Here is a 25,427-nt window from a genome sequence, read left to right on the forward strand (position 1 = left end):
AGGCTGTATTTTACGGGTCATTATCAACAAAATACATATTTTATTTATTTTTTTAAATGTTAAAATTATTTTTATTCTCTTTCCGTCTCATGGGTCAATTTTTTATTTATATAATTATTTAATATTAAGTAATTTATTTCAAATTTATTTGTATTTAAATAATTTTATACCATATCAATTGCATGATAGTATTTAATAACATTAAAAACGTATTTATCTCACGGGCCACTAACAAGTAAATATTTATTTTACTTTAATCAATCATTATTTTAATTTAAGAGACAAAATCTTTATTTTTAAATATTAATTTTTTCTCCATCTAACAATTATATTTTTTCTTCTTTGATTATTTAATATAATTAAATCTATACGATTACTGCTCATTTTAAAAAAAGATAAATCATTTCAAATTTTACATTTGTATTTTATATTATCTAAATATTACGACATTAAGACTCATTCATGTGTTATCACATTAACAAATATTTTATTGTTATTTTTTATTTCATGATTAATATTTGAAGATTCTAAATTACTAAATATATTTTTTAGTTATTTATACAATATTATAATTAAATTACCCGTGCGGGAGCACGGGTCTCTTACTAGTTCTTTGTAAAAGAAAAAGAAAAAAACTAGCATCACCCTCTCACCCCGTATCACTTTAGCTATTTACTAAAAGTTCTTATCTTAAAATCTGAAAAATGAAAAGCTATTATTAAAAGTCCTTATAGTGGACCACTCTTCACGTGCCTTTTCTCCTCTTCATCTTGATCTTGAAGCTTTCATTAGAATTCTGCATCTCTTGCAAACCTAGGCATTCTTATATGATATTTACTATACTTCATGTATCAAATGAATCACATGTAGTAAAAAGGAGAAACTAAAGTACTTAACAACTTAATTTCTCCAAACAAACAAAAATTACTTGAGATCTTACTAAATAATGAAGACTTAATCACAAAGCATTTGTGCACTATTTGTTCTCTCATAACCCAACTTATGATAGCAATTATTTTCTTAGCAATGAATACAACTTTAAAATGAAAACTTTGTTACAAAGCATTCATATGCTCTTTAATTTCTCTAAATTATTATATGGTTGAAAATTTATCCTTTGAATAATATCTATACTATAGTTAAAAAAATAATGATAACTAATCATATTTTAATTTCACTATAGTAAAAACAAGTAGAATATCAAAATGAAACGTGTAAGCTATTGGATCCAACAACTAGTCCTGCATGTTGCATTCTTACTAGAAAAGTAAAGCATACTATAAAATTGAAAGACAATAAAAATTTGAACAACATTAATTTTCTCAAACTCCAAACTCAATCCAACAACAACAACAAAAAAACATCATGGATTTTGTGACTCTGTTCTTGCCTTTTTTCCTTGTGAAGCTTGTTCTGAAATTAAAGTATCCCAATTCCATGATTACAAGTCGTCTCTTCCAAGCAACATTCCACTACTACCATCCCTAATCCATTTCTCTTCCACCTTTTACCACTTTTTTTTCCTTTCTCACTCTCTTTTTCTTCTTACACTCACTTCTATACTCATTTCATTTCCGTTCCATTCTTCTATTATACTTCTTCCATGTAGATATATATACACATGCAAATCCTAGAATTCAGAAACATGGGCATACTCAAATTACATAAGAAAATTTCCCTTTTTTGAAAAACCATTTTGGAATAATGGGTATGAAGGAATTTTCATTTTTTATTCATTGGCATGAAAAAAGTTTCAATTTTGAATTGTGGGTATGAATAAATTTTCAATTTTGAATTATGGGTAAGAGTAAATTTTCAATTTTGAATCATGGGTGCGAAGAAAGTTTCAATTTTGATTCATGGGTATGAATAAAATTTCAATTTTGAATTGTGGGTGTGAATAAATTTTCAATTTTGAATCATGGGTATGAAGAAAGTTTCAATTTTGAGTTGTGGGTATTGAGTCTTAAGCCATGACAGGGTTAACAGTGAAACCCCCACCTCAAATGCAATCATTTGGAATTTTCCTCCGTGAACCACCGCAAAATGAGGTCACCAACGGCGAAAACCACCGCAACCCATCACCGGTGATAAAGAAAACCATCAAGAAGACACTGATCATGGATGAATCATCACTAGAAAACCCTGATTTGGGTCCATTTCTTTTGAAGATGGCACGAGATACCATAGCTTCCGGTGAGAATCCAGGTAAGGCTTTGGATTATGCAATTCGGGCATCCAAGACCTTTGAACGGGTATCGGGTCCGGGTTTGGATCTTGCCACGTGTCTGCATGTTGTGGCTGCGATTTATTGTAGTTTGGGGAAGTTGGATGAGGCTATTGAGGAATTGGAACGGTCAATTTTGTTGTTGGATGTTGAAAATGGGTCGGGTCATGGTATGGTGAAATTCTCTGGGTATATGCAACTTGGTGATACTTATTCTATGACTGGAAGGTTGGATAGATCCATTTTGTGTTATGAGTCGGGTTTGAAGATCCAGATGGGTATTTTGGGTAAGTCTGACCCGAGAGTTGCAGAAACTTGCAGGTAAAGTTAACACTTTTATACAACATAGTACAATGTAATGCATGTTTATTAGTTAGCTATATAAACTCGGCCACTGACACTGGGACATGACAGGACGCGTGTTAGACACTGCGACATGTTTATTTTTAGAGGTGTCTGTGTTTTATAACATTCATTTGATAAGGTGCTGAAATATTTTCTCACTAATTGGTTTCCATGGATATTAGATACTTAGCTGAAGCTCATGTTCAAGCCATGCAATTTGACGATGCGGAGCACTTCTGCAGGAAGACACTTGAAATTCATAAGGAGCATTGCTCACCCGCCTCCCTCACCGAAGCAGCTGACAGGCGTCTCATGGCCCTTATCTGTGAAGCAAAGGGAGATTACGAACCAGCACTCGAGCATCTTGTCTTAGCCAGCATGTCAATGATTGCTAACGGACAAGATGATGAGGTTGCAGCTATTGATGTTAGCATCGGGGATATTTACTCGTCACTGTGTCGTTTTGACGAAGCCGTTTTCTCCTATCAGAAAGCACTGACAGTGTTCAAATCCACCAAGGGTGAAAATCACAGTTCTGTTGCTTTGGTGTTCATTCGTCTCGCGGATCTTTACTTCAAGACCGGAAAATTAAGAGAGTCAACATCATATTGTGAAAACGCGTTGAGAATATATAGTAAGCCCGTACCCGGAATAACCGCCGGAGAGATTGCGAGTGGCTTGACCGAAATTTCAGCAATCTATGAAGCTCTAAACGAGCCTGAGGATGCGTTGAAGCTCTTGCAAAAAGCGGTGAAACTATTGGAGGGTATCCCTGGACAATATAGGACAGTAGCAGGAATAGAAGCTCAAATGGGAGTACTATTCTACATGGTCGGGCGACATGTGGATGCCTGGAAATCTTTTGATAACGCTGTCGTCAAGCTGAGAGCCGGCGGTGAGAGGAAATCTGCGTTTTTCGGATTCGTGTTGAACCAGATGGGCTTGGTGTGTGTTCAGCTCTATAAAATAGAAGAGGCTGCTACACATTTTGAAGAAGCTAGAGAGATATTGGAGAGGGAATGTGGAAACTATCATTTAGACACTCTTGGAGTGTATAGCAACCTAGCTGCAACTTATGATGCATTAGGAAGGTAAAAATCTTACGCAGTTATCAATTACATGATCTCGGCCGTTAATTTAGATCGGTAATAATTATGTTTAATATTGTTTTGTTGCAGAGTTGAAGATGCAATTCGGATATTGGAATACATACTGAAAATGAGAGAAGAGAAACTTGGAACTGCGAATCCGGATGTTGATGAAGAAAAGAAAAGACTGTTTGAGCTTTTGAAAGAAGCTGGAAGAGTTCGAAGTAGGAAGGGAAAATCTCTTGAAAACCTTATCGATTCGAACTCGTTGAAGATGAAGAAGGATGGAAGAAGGAGATGGGGTGCATTTAGTTTTAGAACTTAAGAGATGTTTTGTTCTTGCAACAGAAAATTGGTCTCTTTTGTTTTGCATTTGTGAGAGAATTTGTGAAGGTTTTAGACGGAAGATGTTTCCTTCTTCCTCATATATTTTTTAATATAATGCCAGTTTCATTTAGCTTTTTGTCGCATGATTTTTTTCAAAAATCTGCAAAATGGAACTATTATATTAATAGGCTGACACAAAAACTCTTAACAACAATCTCTTAGCAACATGCAACAAGCTCAAAACCATGTAAGCTAAACCTGTGGAGACTAACATTGACCTCCTATAAAATACTTGGAGCTTACGGAATACCTCGATGACAAAACAGAACCTCAAAAACTAGCACCACCACACATATTAAAACTCACAGGCTGCAAAAAGCTTCCTGCCGCGCCAACACCCAACTCGCTAGTTGATGCCATGATTAATTTTATGCTTAAATTGTCTCGTCTTAGTGAAGTTTCAGTTGGATACTCTATGAATTGTCTCCTTGTTCTTCCTATGAGACCTTCCTATCAGATCCTGGGTTATAATGTTTGCCAATTAATCATAAATGTATTATCTTATGCATTTAAGTTTATTTATTTTGTGGCTTCCTTTACGCTAATTTTGGGTCGGATGGATGACTCGACTTGGCCTCTTTTACCACGGGCACGCCTTCGTCACTTTGGTGAGTTCTTCAAACTTCATCCCATAGTTCAGTCCACTCTTAGGGTGTGCGCTTCTCATATACAGTTCCGACCTACTAAGAGATCAGACATTTAGTCAATCCCTCAAGCATTAGCTGCATAAGGGTGAAATATTTTTTCGAGACCGACTAAGAGATTAGACATTTACATAATCCTCAAGCATGAGTCGCGTATGGGTGAAATGCTTTCCTGAGACCGGCTAAGAGCTCGAATATTTACATAGTCCTTCAACCATGAGCCGCATAGGGGTGAAATGCTTTCTTGAGATCAGAAATGCTTTACTGGGACCGGCTAAGAGCTCATACATTTACACAGTCCTTCAAATATGAACCGCATAAGGGCGAAATACTTTCTTGAGATCAGAAAATCTATACTGAGATCGGCGAAGAGCTCTGAGGTTTACACAAGTCTTTCAAGCATGAGCAACGTAGGAGTTAAATGCTTTCTTGAGATCAGAAATATTTTACTAAGACCGACTAAGATCTCATATATTTTCAGAGTTCCTCAAGCAAGAGCCGTGTATAGATGAAATGTTTTCTTGAGATAGATTAATAGCTCTAAATTTACACCAATCCTTCTTTGGCAAGCTTACTATAAGAGGAAAAATTTACCTGTGTAATAGCTTAAGTTGTTGATAGTCCAGATATCAAGAGGAAACTCTTAAGGACTAAAGTAGGCGTGTGGTTTCAATTCAAACCAGGATAATCTCAAGTGTGATCTCTCTTACCCTATAAAGATATTTATTTTTGTCATTTATCTTATATGTTGCTTAATCTATTCCTATATCATCTTCTTAAAATGAATCTTTTTTAAGTCAATCATTTTTCAAAAAAAAATGAAAACCAAATATCACAATTCATCTCCCTTTCTTGGGTTTGAAGTTGCTTGTCCAACATAGGTTTTTCCTTAAGAAAAACTCTCCAACCTAAAAACAATCATGTAAGGAGGGGCATCCGACAAAGGGATAAGTAAGACATTCATCTTGGGTCAAGACATACCATTGTGATAGCACCCAAATGCCCCTAAATTCTACAGAAATCTATCACATTGCGGCTCACACTGTTCCTATAGAGAAGTCACTCAGTTTAGTGTTTTTCGCAAGAACAAAACCCCTCTAGGCTAAGTAGATGTAAGTAGTGCAAAACCATCAGTAGTGTAAATCAAGAAACGACTCTTATTAACTAGTCCTTCTTAAGAAATTTTTATTCATTTCCATCATTAATGACACAATTAATCTCTTACTTATATCCATTGATCAAGAAAACGATCATGAAATTATTTGAACGCTCAATATCAAATACAATCTTAAACCAATAGATGGCAACTTTGTTACATCCCCTTTAGACTTTTCACCCCCAATCGCTTTGCCTCTTACGGGACTACAAATTATCATGTTTTCGCCAGAAACCATGGCATCCTTATAGGTCTCGTGCTTGAGAGACTCGAGACAATCATGTTTTTGTCATATTAAAATCAAAATAAGTATAAATACATGGTGAGAGAACCAGAGAATGGTCATCTATTTTTTAGAACCAGGGAAAAATATATTAGGCCAAACTCAATCCTAGCCCTTCCAAAAAATGGACAAAACCTGCCTCTTTTCATGCAGAGAAAAATTAAAAGCTCCTTCGCTTGCCACGCCTACTGTTGATATCAGTGTTCCCCACAAATCGTTCGTCAAATCCAAGACCACTCTACCTTAGTAGAATTTGTTCATCACTAGTCACTAGTCACACCTACAGGCTACACCTCCCCTTGTATTCTACCATTTCCATTGACTTGACCATGCACATCTTCACCTATCGAGTTTGAATTCCCTACGGGGAACGGGATTCCATGCCTTTGACGCGAGAAAGGTATGTAACTTTAGTCATTATTATGCCTTAGATCAATCTTGAAACCATATTGTGCCACGTGTGAAAGAAAATATTTAAATACAAAAATTTAACACGATCTACTTCAACCTCAAACTCGATTTTACTTCACTTTGGATCATCTCTTTTCCTCTCCATCCTCTTTATTTCTCTCTCTTAATTTTATTTTCTCGATTATATTTTATTTTTTAATGATGAGTGAGAGTGAAATCAAAAAAGAGATAAATAAGATGGAGAGGGAAGGAGAGGAAAATAAAGGAGATGATCCAAATCCTTTTGTGACCATAGACTTGTATAAATTGTCGAATGACCCCTATTTTCTTACAACCAAAAGGCACCACTTTCATCTTTCCCCTTTTCAAACTAGTCACAGCTTTTACTAACTTTTTAAAGATTTACTCCATTGCAAACAAAGTAGTTAAAAGTGGCTAGTATTTTTGAATAACAATTTGTTATTTTTTCTCCCTTAATCAGTAAGATATCCCTTCCCCATAATAACATACTCCAAATAATAAAATGAATTTTTTTACTAAGCCCCATCTGTAATTCAACTAACAAAAAAAGGACCTTCTACATTCTACATATGAGATATGATAACAACAAAAAATTAACTGGAAAAACATGTAGCATGGTTAGAGTACATCTAAAGTGAGACCCCGTGTTCTGTTTTGTTCCTCTCCTCATCCCAAACTTTCAACACATCTTTCCTATTCTCACTCCCCACAAACTCATGCATATGTACCCTCCGCACAGCTTCCCCATACTTACCCTTCACAAACTTAATCACCTCCTCATTCAACTCCCTCACCTCCTCCCCCTTCTCACCACATTCTCCAACATACATATCATAACACCTCCTCAAAAAATCCACTTCATCCAATGGAACATACTCGCAAGCAGGAACATAACGACTCTCCACCTCCACCGCCTCCTTCTTCAGCTCCCTCTCCAACAACGCTATCCTCCTACGTTGCTCAGCAATCTCTGCTACGATATCCGCCCTCCGCCTCTTCTTTGCCGCAGCCAACTCCGATAGTTGACGCTTCAGCATCGTCACGTGTGTCAGGCCATCAGCATCGAGACCAGATAGTTTTGCTTTCTTGTAAAAACCGGAGAGGATTTTGGAGCCTTCTATGGTTTTAAGAAAGTCGCAGAACTTCATTAAGGTTTTGGGAGTACAGTTAGGGTTTTCAGTCCAGAAACCACGTTGGATTGCTAGGGACATAACATCGTCACGGACAGCATTGTTGGTGATGGAAGTGATGATTTTAACGTTGGATATTAGGCGTTTGGGTTGTACGAAGTGTTGGCTGAGTTCGGTTGTTGTCCAGGTTTGAACTGGTATGTTGGTTTCTTCGAAGGGTTTGAGGGCTAGCTTTAGATCTTCTGTGTAGTCCTTAGGCGCTAATGGATCGAAGACACGGGGCTTGGTAGTTGAATCGTCACCTGTTTCGGACATGTTTGTTTGTACACGAGAATAAGGAAAAGAGAAGGTGCTAGGTCAGAGGGAGTGATGTTGTTGTTTGTAAAGGAAGGGAGAGGTACGGTATAAGAAGACATCCATGATGATACGAGGGAGACTTGAATCGATTAGAGACAAAAACGGTTCCATAATTTAGGCGTTAGGTTATCCACAATCAAGCCCAGAAATGAAAAGGTGTTTTAATAAAAATATTAATTTTAAATAGAATATAAATATAAATAAACCCACTATGTAAAAACATGACTAAAAATATTAATAATAATTCAATTACAAAAAATATTAAAATAAATGATAAATACATTTATTTTATCAATTGTAAACTAAAAAAATATTATTGTTGGGTGTGTTAATGGTGAATGATGTTGAATCGGTGATGTTTGATCTTTAATACGACGATGTAATGGTGGACTTGCAAGGATAACACTATACAGTTAGTTCAGGATTCAAAATGGATGTAGTAATAAATAGAGATCAGGAAATGTGCCTTCAATATCGTTTGCGATAGCTTTTATGTAATGGGTTGTTTATAGTGGATTGGTATTGGATTGAGACTTAGTTTTGGGGGGCAGTTGCCCCAGAGGCTAGTCAAACGATTATTAGTCGTGAAAGTATTAAAAATCAAGGCTGGCCTCTGAGGATGTTGCTCATTATAGGTCAAAAGTTGAAACAGTTTGGATCAATTAAAAAAGTAATGGAGAACAGGTGCATTAAACGTCTTTCCATCATTTAAAAGTTGAAACACTAACAAAATTGTTCTTTCACCAATTGATTGTGACTTGCTAGGTTATCTTATCTATTGACAAAAAAACAACTTATATATAAACAAAAATAGGGAAAATTCTTTTGAATTACATATAGGAGTGGGAATAGGCCAGACCGGCCTATAGTCTAGCCTACTTAAGGTTAGGTCAGGCCAAGCCTATTTAATAAAGAGGCCAGACTTAGGCTTTTTTATAAGTCTATTTTATTAAATAGGTTAGACTTAGGGTATTAAAAAAGACTATGTTGCCTTATAGATCGGTCTATATTTTCATATATGTTAGAGATATGCTAAATAGGCTGACTCATGTATGCATATGTATTAGAAAAAAAGGGCTAAATAGGGCTAGCCTATGTATGCATATATATTAGAACAAAGGTTAAATAGGTCTGCTTATATATGCATATATAGGCCTACCTATAAGTCTTATTAAGTAATATAGTTTAATTGAAAATTTTAACGAGATACATGCTTTTAAATAGGCTTTCAGGTCAGACCAGACTTTTAAAAAGGGCAGGCCAAGCCAAAAAACTGAGCCTATGATAGGCCATATGTCATACTTAGGCCTTTTAAGCTTATCATAGGCCAGACTCACATCTTCTAAAGCCTAGCCTAACCTAGCTTATTTCCATCCTTAATTACATATTAAATCGTGAAATTTCAAGGATCTGCAATTCCCCAATGTCAAATTTCCAATACACTCTCATAATTTTTTTTATCAAAATTTGCTTTGATATCAATAGATGGAAACCAAATGATATATAAAAGAAAATAAGAAAGACCCCTTCCAATCTATCATATAAGAAAAATAACTCAACTCTTTCCACAACAAGTCACGTGTGCGTAAAATATATTGTAAAAAATGGTACTTCTTTAAACATGGAATCATTTTTTTCTTTTGTTTTGTAATTGTTACAACTCAATTTCTATTCTTGATGTTTCAAAATTTTAAGCTCCTGCATTTGTTCCTCTTTCAGTTTTTCTTCAAATCTATAAAAGATTATGGATGGGGTTTGATCTGGACCTAATAATAGATCAATAGTATGTTATCTTCAAGATATGGCGATTTAATATTTTATTTTCATTTTCAAAGATGTAAAAATTTTATGAACCAACTTTTGTATGTGTAGATAAATTACTTTAAGTTTTCATGTCTTTATGTTATAAAGAGAGATTTATTTATATTGAATATTTTTTATATTTTGCAGTCACATATTGTAATAACCCGATGAAGAGTTGAAGATGCGATTCAGATATTGGAATACATACTGAAAATGAGAGAAGAAAAACTTGGAACTGCGAATCCGGACGTTGATGAAGAAAAGAAAAAACTGTTTGAGCTTTTGAAAGAAGCGGGAAGAGTTCGAAGTAGGAAGGGAAAATCTCTTGAGAACCTTATTGATTCGAACTCGTTGAAGATGAAGAAGGACGGAAGAAGGAGATGGGGTGCATTTAGTTTTAGAACTTAAGAGAGGTTTTGTTCTTGCAACAGAAAATTGGTCTCTTTTGTTTTGCATTTGTGAGAATTTGTGAAGGTTTTAGACAGAAGATGCTTCTTTCTTTCTTCCTTATATGTATTTTAATATAATGCCAGTTTCATATAGTTTTTTTTGTTCACGCGAGTTTTTTTCTTGTTCATCATACATATTTTGACATTGCCAGTTTCATAATAGGGAAAGATTAAACATGCGGCAGCGGTAGTGTATGTTTGGAATAGTTTTTCTTTGGAATAGTTTTTCTTTTACCGGACTGAACACGTCTACATGACATTTCACCGTGGAAATGAGAAACTAAAAAGTGTAGTTTTTGGACCACAAACGTGCGTCTGACATTTTTTCACCGCTTATCCAAACATTATAACACAAAAACTCTTAGCAGCAAATAACAAACTAAATCCTTGGAGACTAACAATGACCTCTAAATACTTAGATCTGACGGTTACTTTTAGATAGTTAATTTTCTATTTTCAATAGCTTTGGTAAGACTTGATGCTTGTTTAGAATGAGGTTTTCACTTTCAATTATAAAAGAAGATATTGTGTGATGGCCATAATTTTCGTTAATCCAATAATTTTTTGAAGTTTTTAGTCTACTTTGAGGATTTGAGGATTTAAGAGGTGATCATGAAACTTATGAATTAGTTGTCAGCTTATAAATGTTAGTGCTAAATTGCGTCTAAAACGTTAGAATTTACGTCCAAATAGTGAAACAGTGAGAAAACACCAAAAGATGCTGCCAATTTAGGTCTAGACGTTGAGCAACATGTTCAGACGTTCAATACTCTTCACATCAACACTTAAAAGATGTCAGTGGTCAGGTCCATGTCCTCAAATATATCACATCGGCACGTTTAGAGACCAAAGTCCATATCGATATACTATGGCGTTGTTGGAATGTAAGTATTTAATAAAAAAGCCTAAAGCATGTTTTGGTCCCTTAACTTAATTAATTGTTTCGTTTTGATCTCTTAACTAGAAAACATTACAAAATAATTCCTTATAAACTATTCGGTGGCAACTCTTGCTTTTGTAAGTTAAGTTAATCAATAGCTTAATCTCAAATTTTCTGCCGCTACACGGGGTTCTTGGGCTTATATAAAGATGTTCCAATTTTGGGCGAGTATAGGTCTTGGAGACCTTCTCCTCGACTATTTTTAGATTTGTTCCATGTTGTACATACTTCCCAAAATGATATCTAAGATCAGGGGCTTATTGAGCTTCAGTAGTACCTTCCCTTGCCCATTCATTTCAGTGAGGACAATGGAAATTTCTTGAGGCACTTCGTGCTGGTGAGGCCTTGTACTTAGGAGGCTCACTTTGTCTTATGCTTTATCCATTCCGATTTTTTTCGCTATTGTAAAAGCAAGTTTTTGAAATAATGGTCTTGGCCCAATTTATGCTCTGAGCCTCATTCTTACTACATCAAACTGAATTTCCTCTTTGCTGAAGAAGTTATGACGAGGAGGGATCTAGAATATCTATACTAGGGACTTGGTTATGAGAAGGATTCGACCCCGATAAATTGACGTTTTCCTATCTGAGGAAGAAATTTATTGACATTAGTGTCATTAAGAGTGTGGCCATATGCACGGAGAGGAAAGAGATCTTTAGTGAGGACGGAGTTCTCTCCTTTTTTGTCATGTGTCTTTTTACTTTGCAGATAAAATGTATGGTTTGTTAAAGCTTTATGCCATCGCCTTTGCTTAGGGTGTCAATCATGGTCCCTTTGTTCGGGTTGTTACTCCTCCTCCCACTATTTGATTGCATCTATTGCGGTTATCGAGGCTTCTCCGGCCACCTAGCTCTTGAGTAACCTTTTCTTCAGACAAATGTGGGACGTCACATACACCTAATAAGAACAACTAATTTAGTCGAGTAAATGTCAGATTGTGTAAGCCACAATATTTTTCTTGTTGGATTAGCTTTGTCTATAACTAAATACATATTTTATTTTCAACATACACAACCAATCAAATTCATTATTTTTTTTCATAATTCATCCTTATAGTTTATGTATGTTTTCATAATTTCTATAACTCATAAAAACACAACTCTAGGGTTGACATTTTTTAAAAGAGTTTAACAAATCCATAACATAATCAATTGAAACAAACTACAATTACAAATTAGTTACTTGTTTGATCTCTAACAAAAACTACCTTATGCTCGGTTTCTTTCACTCAACTATAGAGTGAATAAACGCTATGCTTCATCTTCCTCTTCCTCCAACACAGTAACAATGACAACAATCTCATCATCTTCTCAACCCACCAAAACCACCATCGATCACCACCTCCCCCTCCGTCTCCTCAGATCCGAAATAGTCACACCCGCTCCCACTTTCTCCCATTCCACAATCGATTTTCTCCATTACTTTGCAGGCTATTCATGGATCGCTTATGGAGCTTCTTCAATTCTCACAATCACCCATTTCCCTTCTCCTCTTTCCACTCATCAGACCCGCATCGGTCCCGTTTTTCGTCAATTCTTTGAACTATCTTCCGATCAGTCCTCCCCTGTTTCTGCTGTCTCTTGGTCCCCTCAATTGCCTTCCTCCGGTGAACTTGCTGCTGCCGCTGAAAATTGCATCTGGGTTTTTCATCACGACTCTGTTGCGTCCAAAGGTAACTCAAAGTTTCAATTTTTATGGTTTTATTGCTATCATGAAGAAAAACTATAATTGAATAGATTTTGGAAATTTAAGGGTAAGTGCTTTTTGGTTTAGTTCAATTATTCAATACAACTAAGCACATACACAGATACAACACTGAGAGTGAGAGGTAGACATTGGTAATAATTTAAGAAAATGGATGATTTGATAGGGACTGCTATACCACTAATTGGAGAGTGATATTGGGTTTGAGTAATTTATGTTTGATCTGAGAAAAATCTCATTTTTTAATTAATTAATAGTATAGTTTTACAAGTTTGTATAGAGACGGTTATGATCATTTGATGTGAAATCAGTTGTAAGTCTTCTCTTGATCCTTCCTATGTAGGTACTAGGTAGTAGGTAGCCAAGAGCTGTGTGTAGTGGGTACATCTATCGTATGTTCGATTCTGTTGTGAAAAAAATTAATTTAGAGTGAATTGATTCTGGTTAAAAGTGAGTTTTAATGCAAAGTAAATGTTTGGATAACTTTATGCAAAATTGAGTTGAAGAATAAATTTCAATGTAAAAATCACGTTTAAATTCAAAAGCTACAAATTCTATCTTCAAGTAAAATCAATTTTACTTTAGAACAACCAAACACCTCAAAATCATTCCAAAATCAATTCTACATCTCTAGAATTGCTTTTGGCTCTTAGAAAAGCTAAACAAAACATACACCTAGTTTCTCAAGAGTTTTCACCGCAGAGTATCCCGGGCACATGCTCACCTTTTAATTCTCCCGAATCATATTAAGTGTAAATAAATGAATGGTTCAGATTCCTCAATAGAAAATTTTCGGCATAGAGGATCCGTTCCCCATAAAATATGGGAGCTGATCTCTACTTTGAGTACTTGTGAACTCACAGCATTGTGTTTCTATCCATTCTGAAATTAAAAAAACATGGATATTTTCACTGTGACTAAGTGAGTTTTGCACTTGTTTTTTATTTTTGTACACGGGACATCTTAATCTTCTCCCTTGTTCTTGCACTTTTTCTTTGTTGTTGCTAATATGTTTAGTCATTTCTGAACAAAGAAAATTTTACAATAGAAAAATGATCCACTTATTTGATTAGCTTTATATATTAAAAACACAATATTGTCACTCATATTCAGGTTCTTTTTGTTGGAGCCAGAATGCAGTGCTTGTACAAAGTACAAAAGTGGAGACCATAAGATGGACAGGATCAGGAGATGGAATTATTTCTGGTGGAATGGAGGTAGTTTTCTGGAAAAAGATTAATAGATGTTGGGAAATCGCGTGGAAATTTAAAGCAGACCAGCCCCAAACACTCGTAAGTGCAACCTGGTCTATTGAAGGTCCTTCAGCAACTGCACCGTATTCTCGTAAAGAACAGATTGAAGGGTCCTTGATCAGTCAGGAAAGCAAATGTGTATTCGTATGTCAGAGCAATGGACTATCTGAATATTCAAAAGCCAAACTTCAGCATCCTTTACCTATTGTGTCAATTCAATGGAGACCATCGAGGGGAAGACTATCAGACAAATACAGTAGGTATTCAAAACGGAATGTGTTACTGACATGCTGCTTAGATGGAACGGCAAGGTTATGGAGTGAGATTGATAATGGAAAGGCCAAGAGGGCTGGGAAGAACACAGGGTGCTCTTTTTGTGTTATTGCTGTTATTGAGATTAATCAGTGTTTAAATGGAACTCTTGATTCAAATATATTTGTGATGTGGGGGACGGAAATCGAGGGGTTATTTAGAAAAGGTGAAGGAGACAAACAAAATTTATCCAAAGAAGGAATTGAGCACGACATTAGAAAATGTGACTGGTTAGTTGGATTTGGTCCTGGAATGTTGCTTAGCTTTTGGGCTGTCCACTGTCTTGACGATGTTTCCCCACTGAGATTTCCCCGAGTTACATTATGGAGGAAACATGAACTCCAGAACCACGACATAGGAAACATTTTTAAGTTTGACTCATCTGATTTTAAAAACGCATTACTTTTGCATAAAGTCATTATATCAAGAAACTCTTTGTCTGGTCCACCAAGCATGTGCTCTCCACTACAGCTTTTACCTTGTAACTCCTTAGTTTGGTCATTTTTTCATATTAAAGAGAGACATGATGCTGTTGAGAACTCCCCCGACGGTGGTAAAACAGATGAAATCTCCTCTCATTTGTCTGGTGGATCTTTAAACTTAGATGGACACAGTGGGAAAATATTAAAGGTTTCAATTCATCCTTATATTTGCAAAGCTCAGGTTGCTGCTTCTCTTGATTCTAATGGACTGCTTCTTTTCTGGTCGCTTTCTAATATTTCAAACGGCATTTTGGGATGTCCAACGTTGGTTCCTACTTGGGAGTTCTGTGGAAAACTTGCAACTCAACACTCATGCTCCATGTATACAAGCTTGACATGGGCACCTTCAATACTTGACGAACAACTTGTTTTTTTCATGGGACATACCAGGGGGGTTGATTGCTTCATAGTCAATATTAGTCGAACCGAAGAAGATAACTTAGAATGTCACTACTTATGCACTATTCCCTTCACTGGTCATGGTCCTTATGAGGATGGCCCACACGATATATTTACAATTCCTTTGAACTCTACTTCTAATAAAACAATTAGTAACAATAAACTTATGCTATTAGCAATTTGGACAGGGAGATTTCAGGCCCTATCATGGGAAGTTAACGTCCAATCTTTTGACACGTCAACAATCGGTTGTGAATGCAATTTTGATGCTAAAAGCCTTAATGACAACCATATTTGGGCATTTGAAAGTACATTTGCTAATAAAAGATATTGCATATCTGTAATTCCATGTTCATCCGAGTTTCCAAGTTCCGATGATCTGGTTACTAGTTTTGCAGTGGGAGATCCAGGCACTCTGAGTCATAGACAACAAGAGTTTGGCTTTGCAAATGATCATTGTAGTAGCAATTCTACATATATCTTGGCCACAGGCTGCTCTGATGGTAGCTTGAAACTTTGGAAAAGTAACCTAGGCAATCTGTTGACCCTGAACTTGCCATGGGAACTTGTGGGTATGTTTATCGCACATAACAGTCCTGTCATGGGTATATGTTTCACTGATTGTGGTCAGAAAGTTGCAACGTTCAGTAACAGAAATGATTCCAATGCTGTCAGTACCATCCACATATGGGATGCTATAAATCTGATCATTGCAGGGACTTTTATTTTAGAAGATACACTAACGCTTGAAAGCGATGTTATTACTCTCAAGTGGTTAACTTTAGGGACTGGTGAGTTATTGCTTGGAGTTTGTTTGCAAAATGAGTTGCAAGTATATGCTCGGAAGCGTTATGACGGTCTGACTTGGTCGAACTCTGTAAATTTCCCAAAATTGAATATATGGTCTCACATTGCATTTGCTCGTACTCCCCTTCCAATAAATGATTTCTTATGGGGGCCCAGAGCTACTGCAGTGGTAATTCACGGAAATTACTTCAGTATATTTAGTCATTGGTTGTTCCATGTGGATAAAAAGCAAAAGAGTAATTTTCGTTCTCGTGATTCAGATCCAAGAGCCTATAACAGCAAGGATGAAGCATATGAAGACATAAGTTCTGCAGTGTTTACTGATTGTGACATTGGTGCTTCCGGAGAGCTTTCAGTTGGGGACAATAACCTATACAGTAGCATGTTTCTGGCCAAGGAACAATTAAGATATGAACTCCTTAACAAGGTTGGTTTGTGGAGCATCTTAGAAGTAGCTGAGCTGATTAGTGGATCGTTGCCTACTTATCACCCTGATGTACTTCTTACCAATATAAGTTCAGGTAATGGTCGAGTAAATTGTTTTCTTCCAGGATGATTGATTACTTGGCTAATTTACTCAAGCATGTGATGGTAATTATATCATCTTTTTCATGTCGCATTTTTCTAAAATGTTTTTCAGGCAACTGGAAACGTGCTTACATAGCTGTCAAGCATTTTGTTGAACACCTGATTTCTAATTGTGATCCTAAAAAGAAACAGATTACCAAAAGGAATGGTCTTCCGAGTATCATATTGTCAGATTATCTAGAAGGCCAGATGCCAAAAAGTTCCCAAGATAAGGGATTTAATTGGAGTGGGGATGTTACCTCAATCGCTTCATTTTCACTAGCTCAAAGTAGCTCGATCCAGTTTCCATATCATTCAGATTACAGTGATGAAAACAAAAGCAGTTCCACCTCAACTAGATCCGAGCTTAACGGATTTATTGAATCTTTAAAGAATTTTTCTGATTTACCTCATTTTATCAACATAGAAAGGACAGAGATTCTCTCAATCATTGATCTGCTCAGTGAAGTTTGTAATCCAGACAAGTCTTCTGCATATCAGAGTCTTGATGAACCGGGACGAAGGTATTATTGAACCTATTCAATAGTTTTTTGGTTCCTGTTAAATCTTCCTGTTTGATGATTTTTTTCCTCTCACAGATTTGTTTTACCACCGACGATTGGATATTTTTAAATTTACTTTATATGTCGTCAGTATCTTCCAAAAAATTATCTTACCATTACCATAAAAAATAAACTAGGCTTATGGAGTCATCTAATTTATCGACAATGAAGATTCAGTGACCAGTAAATCATTATTCACATGTCAAATTCATTCGATAAATGGCTATGGAACAGCAAAACTATGGAGTGCCCGCGCAGATGGGAATTATAAATTCAGATGATGATTTATATATTTTAAAACACATGTCGCAGTGATGATGAATTCAGATGATGATTTATATATCTAAAAATACACATGGCAGTGATGGTGAGACCTGATGTGTGTTTGGTTGATTTTTCGTACATGATAGTGATGTGTTCTCTCTATCTTTTATTATAGGTTTTGGGTTGCACTAAGGTTTCAGCAATTACTTTTTCAACGAAAGTTTGCCAGAGCTGCATCTGTTGAAGAGATGATCATTAACTCAAGGATGTTCATATGGGCTTACCACTCTGATTGTGTAGAAAATTTATTTGGTTCTGTCATACCCAATGAACCATCGTGGCAAGAAATGCGTGCTTTGGGTATGGGCTTTTGGTATTCCAGCATACCTCAATTGCGTGCTAGGGTAATGCTTGGTCCTTTTCCATTTTGCATTCTTCTCCGTGTTTGTTCTATATACAAGCAGAAACAAAATCTTGAAATTATATAGCCTTCAATTATGCTAATTGCATGATGTTGCAAGAAAATAAGGGATTTCTCTTTAGCTTAAAAACTTTGGCATGTGGAAAAATATTTTTATTTCAGAAATTTCTGATATAGCCTTTGTTTACGTGATTAACATTTGTGGATTATTGTCGTCATATATCCGAATATTTTGTTGTTTATTACTCTTTTCCAATGCAGACAGCTTAAATACTTTCATTATTCCTCTTAACTCTAGATGGAGAAGTTAGCCAGAGCACAATATTTGAAGAACAAAAATCCTAAGGATTGTGCATTGCTGTATATTGCATTGAACAGAATTCAAGTTTTAGCTGGCCTTTTTAAAATCAGCAGGGATGAGAAGGACAAGCCTTTAGTGGGTTTTCTCTTGCGCAATTTTCAGGTAAATTGTCTGACAGCACATCTGCAAGTACTGTTTTTTTTTTTTTTTGGATTACTCCCTTAAACCAACAAAGGACTTATAATTAGACCAATGTTTTAAAAACCGGACCAAACTAGCCGGCTCAACCAGTTGAACTGGGAATTGGCTAACTTGCAAGTTGGTTTGATCCCTGTCGTACCACAGTTTGGTTGAAATAGGCTGAATCGGTTAAGCTCTCTTTGATTTGTTTTTTAAAATGTTGTTTATCACGTTTATTGTGTTAAATTCTTAAATTAATTATAATTAGTAGGCCTGATTGTTGTTGTTGTTGTTGATTGCAGGATGAGAAGAATAAAGCTGCTGCTTTAAAAAATGCTTATGTCTTATTGGGAAAGCATCAGCTGGAATTGGCGGTTGCCTTCTTTTTGCTTGGAGGTGATCATTCTTCTGCTGTAAATGTTTGTTCTAAGACCCTTGGGGACGAACAACTTGCACTAGTCATTTGTCGCCTTGTTGAGGGCCATGGTGGACCATTAGAGCATCACCTAATTACTAAGTATATATTACCGTCTGCAACCGACAGAGGGGACTACTGGCTGGCTAGCCTTCTGGAGGTCCTCAAAATACTTTCATTCAATTTATCGATGAAAAGATTGTTATATTCACTGCTTGTAATGGCTTTTTTTGTACTTGATCCTGACTGTAACTAGCTCTCATTGATTTGCAGTGGGAAATGGGTAATCACTATCAATCTTTTCACAGAATGCTACAGTTTTCCGTAAAGATTGGGGATCCAGAGTCCACCATTATGTCCAATTCTGGTTCTTTTCTGGACCCTACTGTTGGTTTTTATTGTCAAATGCTTGCAACAAAGAATAGCACACGGAATGCTGTAGGAGAGCAAAATTCAACCATCCTTTTAAGGTGGGCAACTTTGATGACAGTTACTTCCCTAAAAAGATGCGGTATACCTGTAAGTTTCATTTACATATTACACAATAATTTGGTTTTTTAAATGTACTTATAGAAGTAAGCTTAATAGACAGGTACATCTAGCCAAATCAAGTTATTATCTTTAAACTTCAACTATTTGTTGGATGTGTCTTGAGCTGCGTTTATCTAGGCTGGTTGACATGAAACCTATGTACTTTCCCACTTTGTTCTTCATATGCGAGAAATACGTGTTGTACCTTCAATAACTTTATATTTAGACGTGGTTATTATTATTATTTTTGAAAGTGAAAAAGTTAGTATGTTATCACCTTGTTTATAGAATGGTCCATTTTTAAAGAGATTTTGTCTTCCTTTTTGCGGTATATTTCTTAGGCCTTTTTCATGTAATTGTTTCCACCTGTTGCTCCTAGGAAGATTCTATGACGCACTTGATTGACGTGCCCTCAAAGTTCCTAGTTTGGTGCTTAGTATAACCCTCGGAGAATTGTTGAACAACTCTATAACAAGTTTAATTTTCTTATTTGTTGTAGCTCTAGATAAATATTTACAACCGCCTTTTTTATGTCTGATGTTTTATGTGCACGCCAAGATATTACATACATGTCAGTACAATGTCAATATATATGACGTTATATGCATGTCTACAAACCTATGTTTCCGGTTAGTAATCATTTGTATGTTCTCCTGCTTTAAGCTTGAGGCATTGGAGTATTTCTCATCTTCTCCAAGCATGCTTGGGACTGCTGATCAAGCAAATGAATTGGGCGATGTTCTTTCCAGTACATTAAGGCCTTTGCCAAGAAAATCCTCTAACTGGTTATCTGCTGATGTATCTGTGCATCTGGAGTTTCATGTTAAATTGAATTTGGCACTTTGCTACTTGTCAAAACTGATAAGAGAGCATCCAAGTTGGCCTGACACTTTTATAGAATCTGATGGAGAAGGCTCTTTCTCTGAAGAGCACATGATTCAATACGAGAAATCAAATGATAGTTTTAAACAAAAGTTATATGCCGGGTTTGATCTTTTGGAACAAAGGTTTTTGCTGACTCCGTGCTATCTAATCAGCATGGTATGCTTTCCTACTCCATTTTTAAATTTTGTTTAACCTCTTGTGTGTGTGTTGCCATTGTCAGCAATATATTTACAGAGATCACTCTCTTTCGAATTCCCTTTTTATCTGCAGATCTTACTCTTACTTTGCCATCATGGGCTATGGTACATTGGGTATGATGTGACAGACGGAAGCGCTCAAGGAGAATCGTCTCAAAAGAAGAGTGATAGATTTGATGTTTCCATTTTATCTCATTCTCAATTCAAACCCCTCTTTAAAACTGCAGAAGAAATCTCCTTTTTGTATTCAAGATTTTTTTCTGCATGCGGTATGGAATATTCTCAACAAAGTTCAACTCTTAAGAAAGGCGCATCGGCTGATATTAGGTCCAAATTTTCGGATGCTTCACAGTGTCACTTTGAAGGTCTTCTGATTTCATTGTCGTATTTAAGAGCTGTTTTGAGGAGTCAATTGAGGTCTATTAGCAAGGATCTTGTCAAAAAGCATCTTGAAATCCTTGATTTAATTGAATATTATTTATATTTTTCATTAGCTTGGCTTCGTAGAAAACCAGAAGCCCTTTTATTCATGGTGCAACCTTTCTTGATTGCACATGATGGCAGTAATCCTTATGAGGTTGATATGGTGAATCTGAAGAACCTTATCCCAAAAGTTGCGCAGTTGTTGTCTCAGAATTCTTTCACAACTAATACAGAAAACCTTCAAATATCCAAATCTACAGAGAATAAACTAGAGGCAGATATGAAGAGTTTGGTTCCGGATGATGAAAGATGGAAGATTTTAGGGACCTGCTTGTGGCAGCATATGTCGAGATTCATGATATCTAATTTGAATTCAGTTCTTGCTAAACTCGAAGATGAAAGTTTATCTAGTTCTTTCCACAGTTATAGGGAATCTAACACTCCCAGAAATGTGGATTCTGATAGCATCAGTTTGCCAGAGCAGATTCTCTTAGTCACATTTAGCTTATGTGATTTACTGACGACAACAGTTACTCATATTTCTTCTTATCATGTTAAACAACTTGCGGAATTTTTATGGCAAAAAGTGCAGAATGATTCAAATGTTATGACTCTTGAATGGATAAGACAAACAAGTCAATCAGAACCCAATCAGAATGAAAACCTGGATGTTTCGGAATTGCTTAACAGGAACGATAATTATCTAGCTCATCAGTTATTATGGGATCATTGTGCTGATCCCAAATTGATACGCGACTGCTTTACACAGGAGAAACTCAATTGGTCAAAAGATTCAGACCACAAGCCTATCAAAGAATGGAACGACTTGTATACAATTATGACAGGCTTGCATAAAACTGATGATTCACATAATGATGAAAGCAAAGTTGGCAAATTATCTGCTAATCATGAAGTAGGATCTCCTGTTAAAAGAATGTTTCCAAGCACTCATACTTCTGCTAGTTTCGACCAGAAAGAAACAATTCGTGCAAATATTGAAGATTTTCAGAGTCCCAGAGAAATTTACAAGAGAAATGGAGAACTTTTGGAGGTGGTTATTATTCCTTCTATCTAATCATTTTCATATGATATGGCGTCATATATGCAAATATAAGAATAACATTACTGCTATGTTTGAGCAGGCACTGTGTATAAACTCTACCAATCAACATGAAGCTGCAGTTGCTAGCAATCGTAAGGTTGTCCTCTTAATTTCTTGCCATTCTGACATTCTGAAGCTATGGATGATTTTTTTTTTTATTTAAACACCATTTACGTGTCTGTTATTTATGCAGAAAAGATCGTATAATAATTTACATATAAGGATCAACATATTTGAGATTGTGATGGTTATATATGTATCATTATATTATGAAATTATAGTTTTATAAATATAATTGTTTTACGATTATACTTATTCATCCTCCTAGATCTTTGTGTTAAATTTCAATTCAATCAGACTCACTAAAATCTTATCATTCATTCAGCGAAGTGTGTAAATGTTTATGTTTCCTCTTATCTATTTCAGGGTATAGTATTCTTTCACTTGGAAGATGAAACTCCTTTTAGTGGCGAAGCGGACCTTTTGTGGACCAAGGCCGATTGGCCACAAAACGGATGGGCAGGTTCAGAATCCACCCCTGCTCCTACTTGTGTTTCTCCTGGTGTTGGCCTTGGAAGCAAGAAAGGGGCACACCTCGGTCTTGGTGGAGCAACTGTCGGTATGGATTCTTCAGCTTGGCCCAGCAGAGACTTGACAGGCGGCGGGTCACTAGGAATGCTAGGTTATGCTGGTATTGGTGCCTCTGGACTGGGTTGGGAAACTCAACAAGACTTTGAAGATTTTGTTGATCCACCTGCCACTTTGGAGAATACAAGTACCCGGGCATTTTCTAGTCATCCAATGAGGCCTTTCTTCTTGGTTGGTTCAAGCAATACACACATTTACTTGTGGGAGGTTAGAAAATCTTTAGTTTCTGTACACAATTGTAGAGATTACTAATATCTGGATTACTCTAGTAAGTTGATTAATTGCATTAATTATTGATATTTCAAGCTTATAGCTAATGAGGAGCCTTATAATGTACAGTTCAATAAGGACAAAGCTACTGCTACATATGGGGTGCTGCCTGCTGCTAATGTTCCTCCACCTTATGCTCTTGCGTCAATTTCAGCTTTACAATTTGACCACTTTGGGCATCGTTTTGCCAGTGCTGCATTAGATGGAACCGTCTGCACATGGCAGCTAGAGGTAGGAGGAAGGAGCAACGTTCGTCCAACAGAATCATCCCTCTGCTTTAATGGCCAAGCATCGTATGTATACTTTGTTTTTTAAAACTGAGTTATGATTTTAGTCACCCTTCATTGTAAGTTGTGTTTGGGTGTTAATTTATTCATGTAATTGAAAATCTATTCTATGTTTGATTTCAGCGATGTCACATACATTTCTTCTAGTGGATCAATAATAGCCGTGGCAGGATATAGCTCTACTGCTGTCAATGTGGTTATATGGGATACTTTAGCTCCACCTTCTACTTCTCGAGCTTCCATTTTATGCCACGAAGGTTTATTTCTAACTTCATTCCCAGAATTTTCTCTCCATGCGAACTAATTTCTAACTTCATTCCCTGAACTGACTTGCCTTTTTTATGTACTAACCTTTGCCTGTCTTGTGAAGGTGGTGCGCGTTCTCTTTCTGTATTTGACAATCAACTAGGAAGTGGTTCGGTTTCCCCTCTTATTGTGACTGGTGGTAAAGGTGGTGATGTTGGACTTCACGACTTCCGCTATATAGCTACTGGAAAGGCTAAAAGAACTAAGCGTTCTGATAGCATTGGGCGAAGCTCTCTCACATCTTTGAATTACGACAAGGACCATAATGTGGATGGGATGCTTTGGTATATTCCAAAGGCACACTCAGGTAAACAAAGTCTATCTGGATTTGTAGTTTGTTATGGTTTATTTCTTATCTAATAATCTGCATAATTTTTATGATCTTAGGGAGTGTCTCAAAGATAGCTACCATCCCAAATACGAGCTTGTTTTTGACTGGAAGCGCAGATGGAGACGTCAAGCTCTGGGATGCCCAGAACACAAGGTTAATACATCACTGGCCTAAGATACATGAAAAGCACACTTTTCTCCAGTCAGGCTCTCGTGGCTTCGGTGGCGTTGTTCGGGTATATGTTTTTCACATTTTCATGTCAAAATCTGTTTTTAAATGACTTAACACGAAATTAGCTTATTTCAACATACTAATATTGTTAGCTTAAATTGCGGCAGGCTGCTGTTACAGACATTCAAGTTGTTCCGCATGGTTTTCTAACATGCGGTGGGGATGGAAATGTAAAGCTTGTACAGTTGAAAAATCACCTGCATGGCTTCGGAGACGAGTAATGATACTCTTGAGATGCTTTATTATCGATCTTAATCTCTACTTCCCGAATGCCTCATTGAAAGTGGTCATCGACGAGAGATTGTTATGTTTTCTTCGATCTTATTTACAAGTGGAAAAACACAACTTCATGTTGGACAGCAAATAGTCCTTAAATTAGGAAAGCATTTCACTCTGGAGATGAACATGTGATGGTTATGAACCTTATTGCATTGAATACATGGGTTCATTTTAGGTCTAGTCATTCATTCTTTGTATATAGTATAAGTTCAATCATTGGCAAGTATTTATATTCCATGTTATGAATACCTCAAGCCTGGCATAAATTTTGAGAAGAATTAGTCTTGTAATATTCTGACCTATTTTATAATAGTTAGTTTTTCAAGTAGGGATCTAAACCAAAAAATGAAAAAAAAAAAAGATTATTAACTTACTTAATCCTCTTTAACTTTTGATAACTAAAAGCTTACTAGTATTATTTTTCTAAGAACTGAAAGAAGGTGACAAACATTCTAATTTGCATATGTAGAGTAAGTTTCAATTAGAAATTACATAAAAAAAAGGATTTTAAAAAAATAAATTATTAACGTATTAGTTTAGAATTGTTTGAAAAGTGAAAATTTATGATTTATCTTATTTTATGTTTTCAAACAAGAATTTATTTATAGGATTATAAATTGCTCATAAATTCATCAACCGATCTTGATTTTTTTTTTTTTTTTTTATATACAACAATAAGTTTAGGGTGAAAGGATGGTGCTTCTATCTATAAACAAGACTTTTTAATTTATAGATTATATTATATACATACATTTATCAATTGAATTGCTTTAACTAGACTTATGTTTCTTATATATAAATTCTTTGGATATAGCCTTGAATATTCGTTTTTTTTCCTCTTTAATATTCGTTTTTTCTTCCTCTTTGTTATCGACCAAAATATGAAACAAACTTAGATCGTAATTAAGTTCCATAACTTTATTACACGCACCATTCACCATTGTAATAATTGTTACTTATGAAGTTATGATAATCAACTACAACAACCACAACAAAACTATGGGCAAGGAAAGCATACTTTGTACCCA

General features: G+C 35.9%; 2 protein-coding genes across 5 annotated transcripts; both read left to right on the plus strand.

Moving 5' to 3' along the window:
- Window positions 1–1,259: 1,259 nt before the first annotated feature.
- On the plus strand, window positions 1,260–10,338 carry LOC131630526 (protein KINESIN LIGHT CHAIN-RELATED 1-like). Of its 2 annotated transcripts, none has more exons than XM_058901304.1 (3): window positions 1,260–2,548; window positions 2,755–3,663; window positions 10,026–10,338. In XM_058901304.1, the coding sequence occupies exons 1-3, from the start codon at window positions 1,974–1,976 to the stop codon at window positions 10,258–10,260; spliced, it is 1,719 nt and encodes a 572-aa protein (XP_058757287.1). In that variant the 5' UTR covers window positions 1,260–1,973; the 3' UTR covers window positions 10,261–10,338. The 2 variants fall into 2 exon arrangements, with proteins under 2 accessions (XP_058757287.1, XP_058757286.1); XM_058901303.1 differs by lacking the exon at window positions 10,026–10,338 and adding an exon at window positions 3,751–4,117 and having other exon boundaries at window positions 1,273–2,548.
- Window positions 10,339–12,341: 2,003 nt separating this feature from the next.
- LOC131630527 (uncharacterized) lies at window positions 12,342–24,751 on the plus strand. Of its 3 annotated transcripts, XM_058901306.1 has the most exons (17): window positions 12,342–12,913; window positions 14,059–16,719; window positions 16,839–17,289; window positions 17,768–17,996; window positions 18,312–18,476; window positions 18,797–19,069; window positions 19,183–19,428; window positions 20,104–20,481; window positions 20,596–20,829; window positions 20,866–21,996; window positions 22,088–22,144; window positions 22,474–22,902; window positions 23,035–23,258; window positions 23,376–23,509; window positions 23,623–23,865; window positions 23,946–24,124; window positions 24,228–24,750. In XM_058901306.1, exons 1-17 carry the CDS (start codon window positions 12,529–12,531, stop codon window positions 24,339–24,341), a joined length of 7,533 nt encoding a protein of 2,510 aa, XP_058757289.1. In that variant the 5' UTR covers window positions 12,342–12,528; the 3' UTR covers window positions 24,342–24,750. The 3 variants fall into 3 exon arrangements, with proteins under 3 accessions (XP_058757289.1, XP_058757288.1, XP_058757290.1); XM_058901305.1 differs by having other exon boundaries at window positions 20,596–21,996; XM_058901307.1 differs by having other exon boundaries at window positions 12,547–12,913; window positions 14,079–16,719; window positions 20,596–21,996; window positions 24,228–24,751.
- The last annotated feature ends 676 nt before the right edge of the window (window positions 24,752–25,427 follow it).

This window comes from Vicia villosa, unplaced genomic scaffold (assembly GCF_029867415.1).
Source record: "Vicia villosa cultivar HV-30 ecotype Madison, WI unplaced genomic scaffold, Vvil1.0 ctg.000691F_1_1, whole genome shotgun sequence".
Lineage (NCBI taxonomy): Eukaryota > Viridiplantae > Streptophyta > Magnoliopsida > Fabales > Fabaceae > Vicia > Vicia villosa.

Coding starts and splice junctions, on each gene's coding strand:
- LOC131630527 (XM_058901305.1), top strand. CDS start 12,529: ATGACAACAATCTCATCATCTTCTCAACCCACCAAAACCACCATCGAT. Junction 18,477..18,796: donor TTCTCTTGCGCAATTTTCAG/GTAAATTGTCTG, acceptor TGTTGATTGCAG/GATGAGAAGAATAAAGCTGC. Junction 22,145..22,473: donor CAGTTGCTAGCAATCGTAAG/GTTGTCCTCTTA, acceptor TATCTATTTCAG/GGTATAGTATTCTTTCACTT.
- LOC131630526 (XM_058901304.1), top strand. CDS start 1,974: ATGACAGGGTTAACAGTGAAACCCCCACCTCAAATGCAATCATTTGGA. Junction 2,549..2,754: donor AGAGTTGCAGAAACTTGCAG/GTAAAGTTAACA, acceptor CATGGATATTAG/ATACTTAGCTGAAGCTCATG. Junction 3,664..10,025: donor ACTTATGATGCATTAGGAAG/GTAAAAATCTTA, acceptor AACCCGATGAAG/AGTTGAAGATGCGATTCAGA.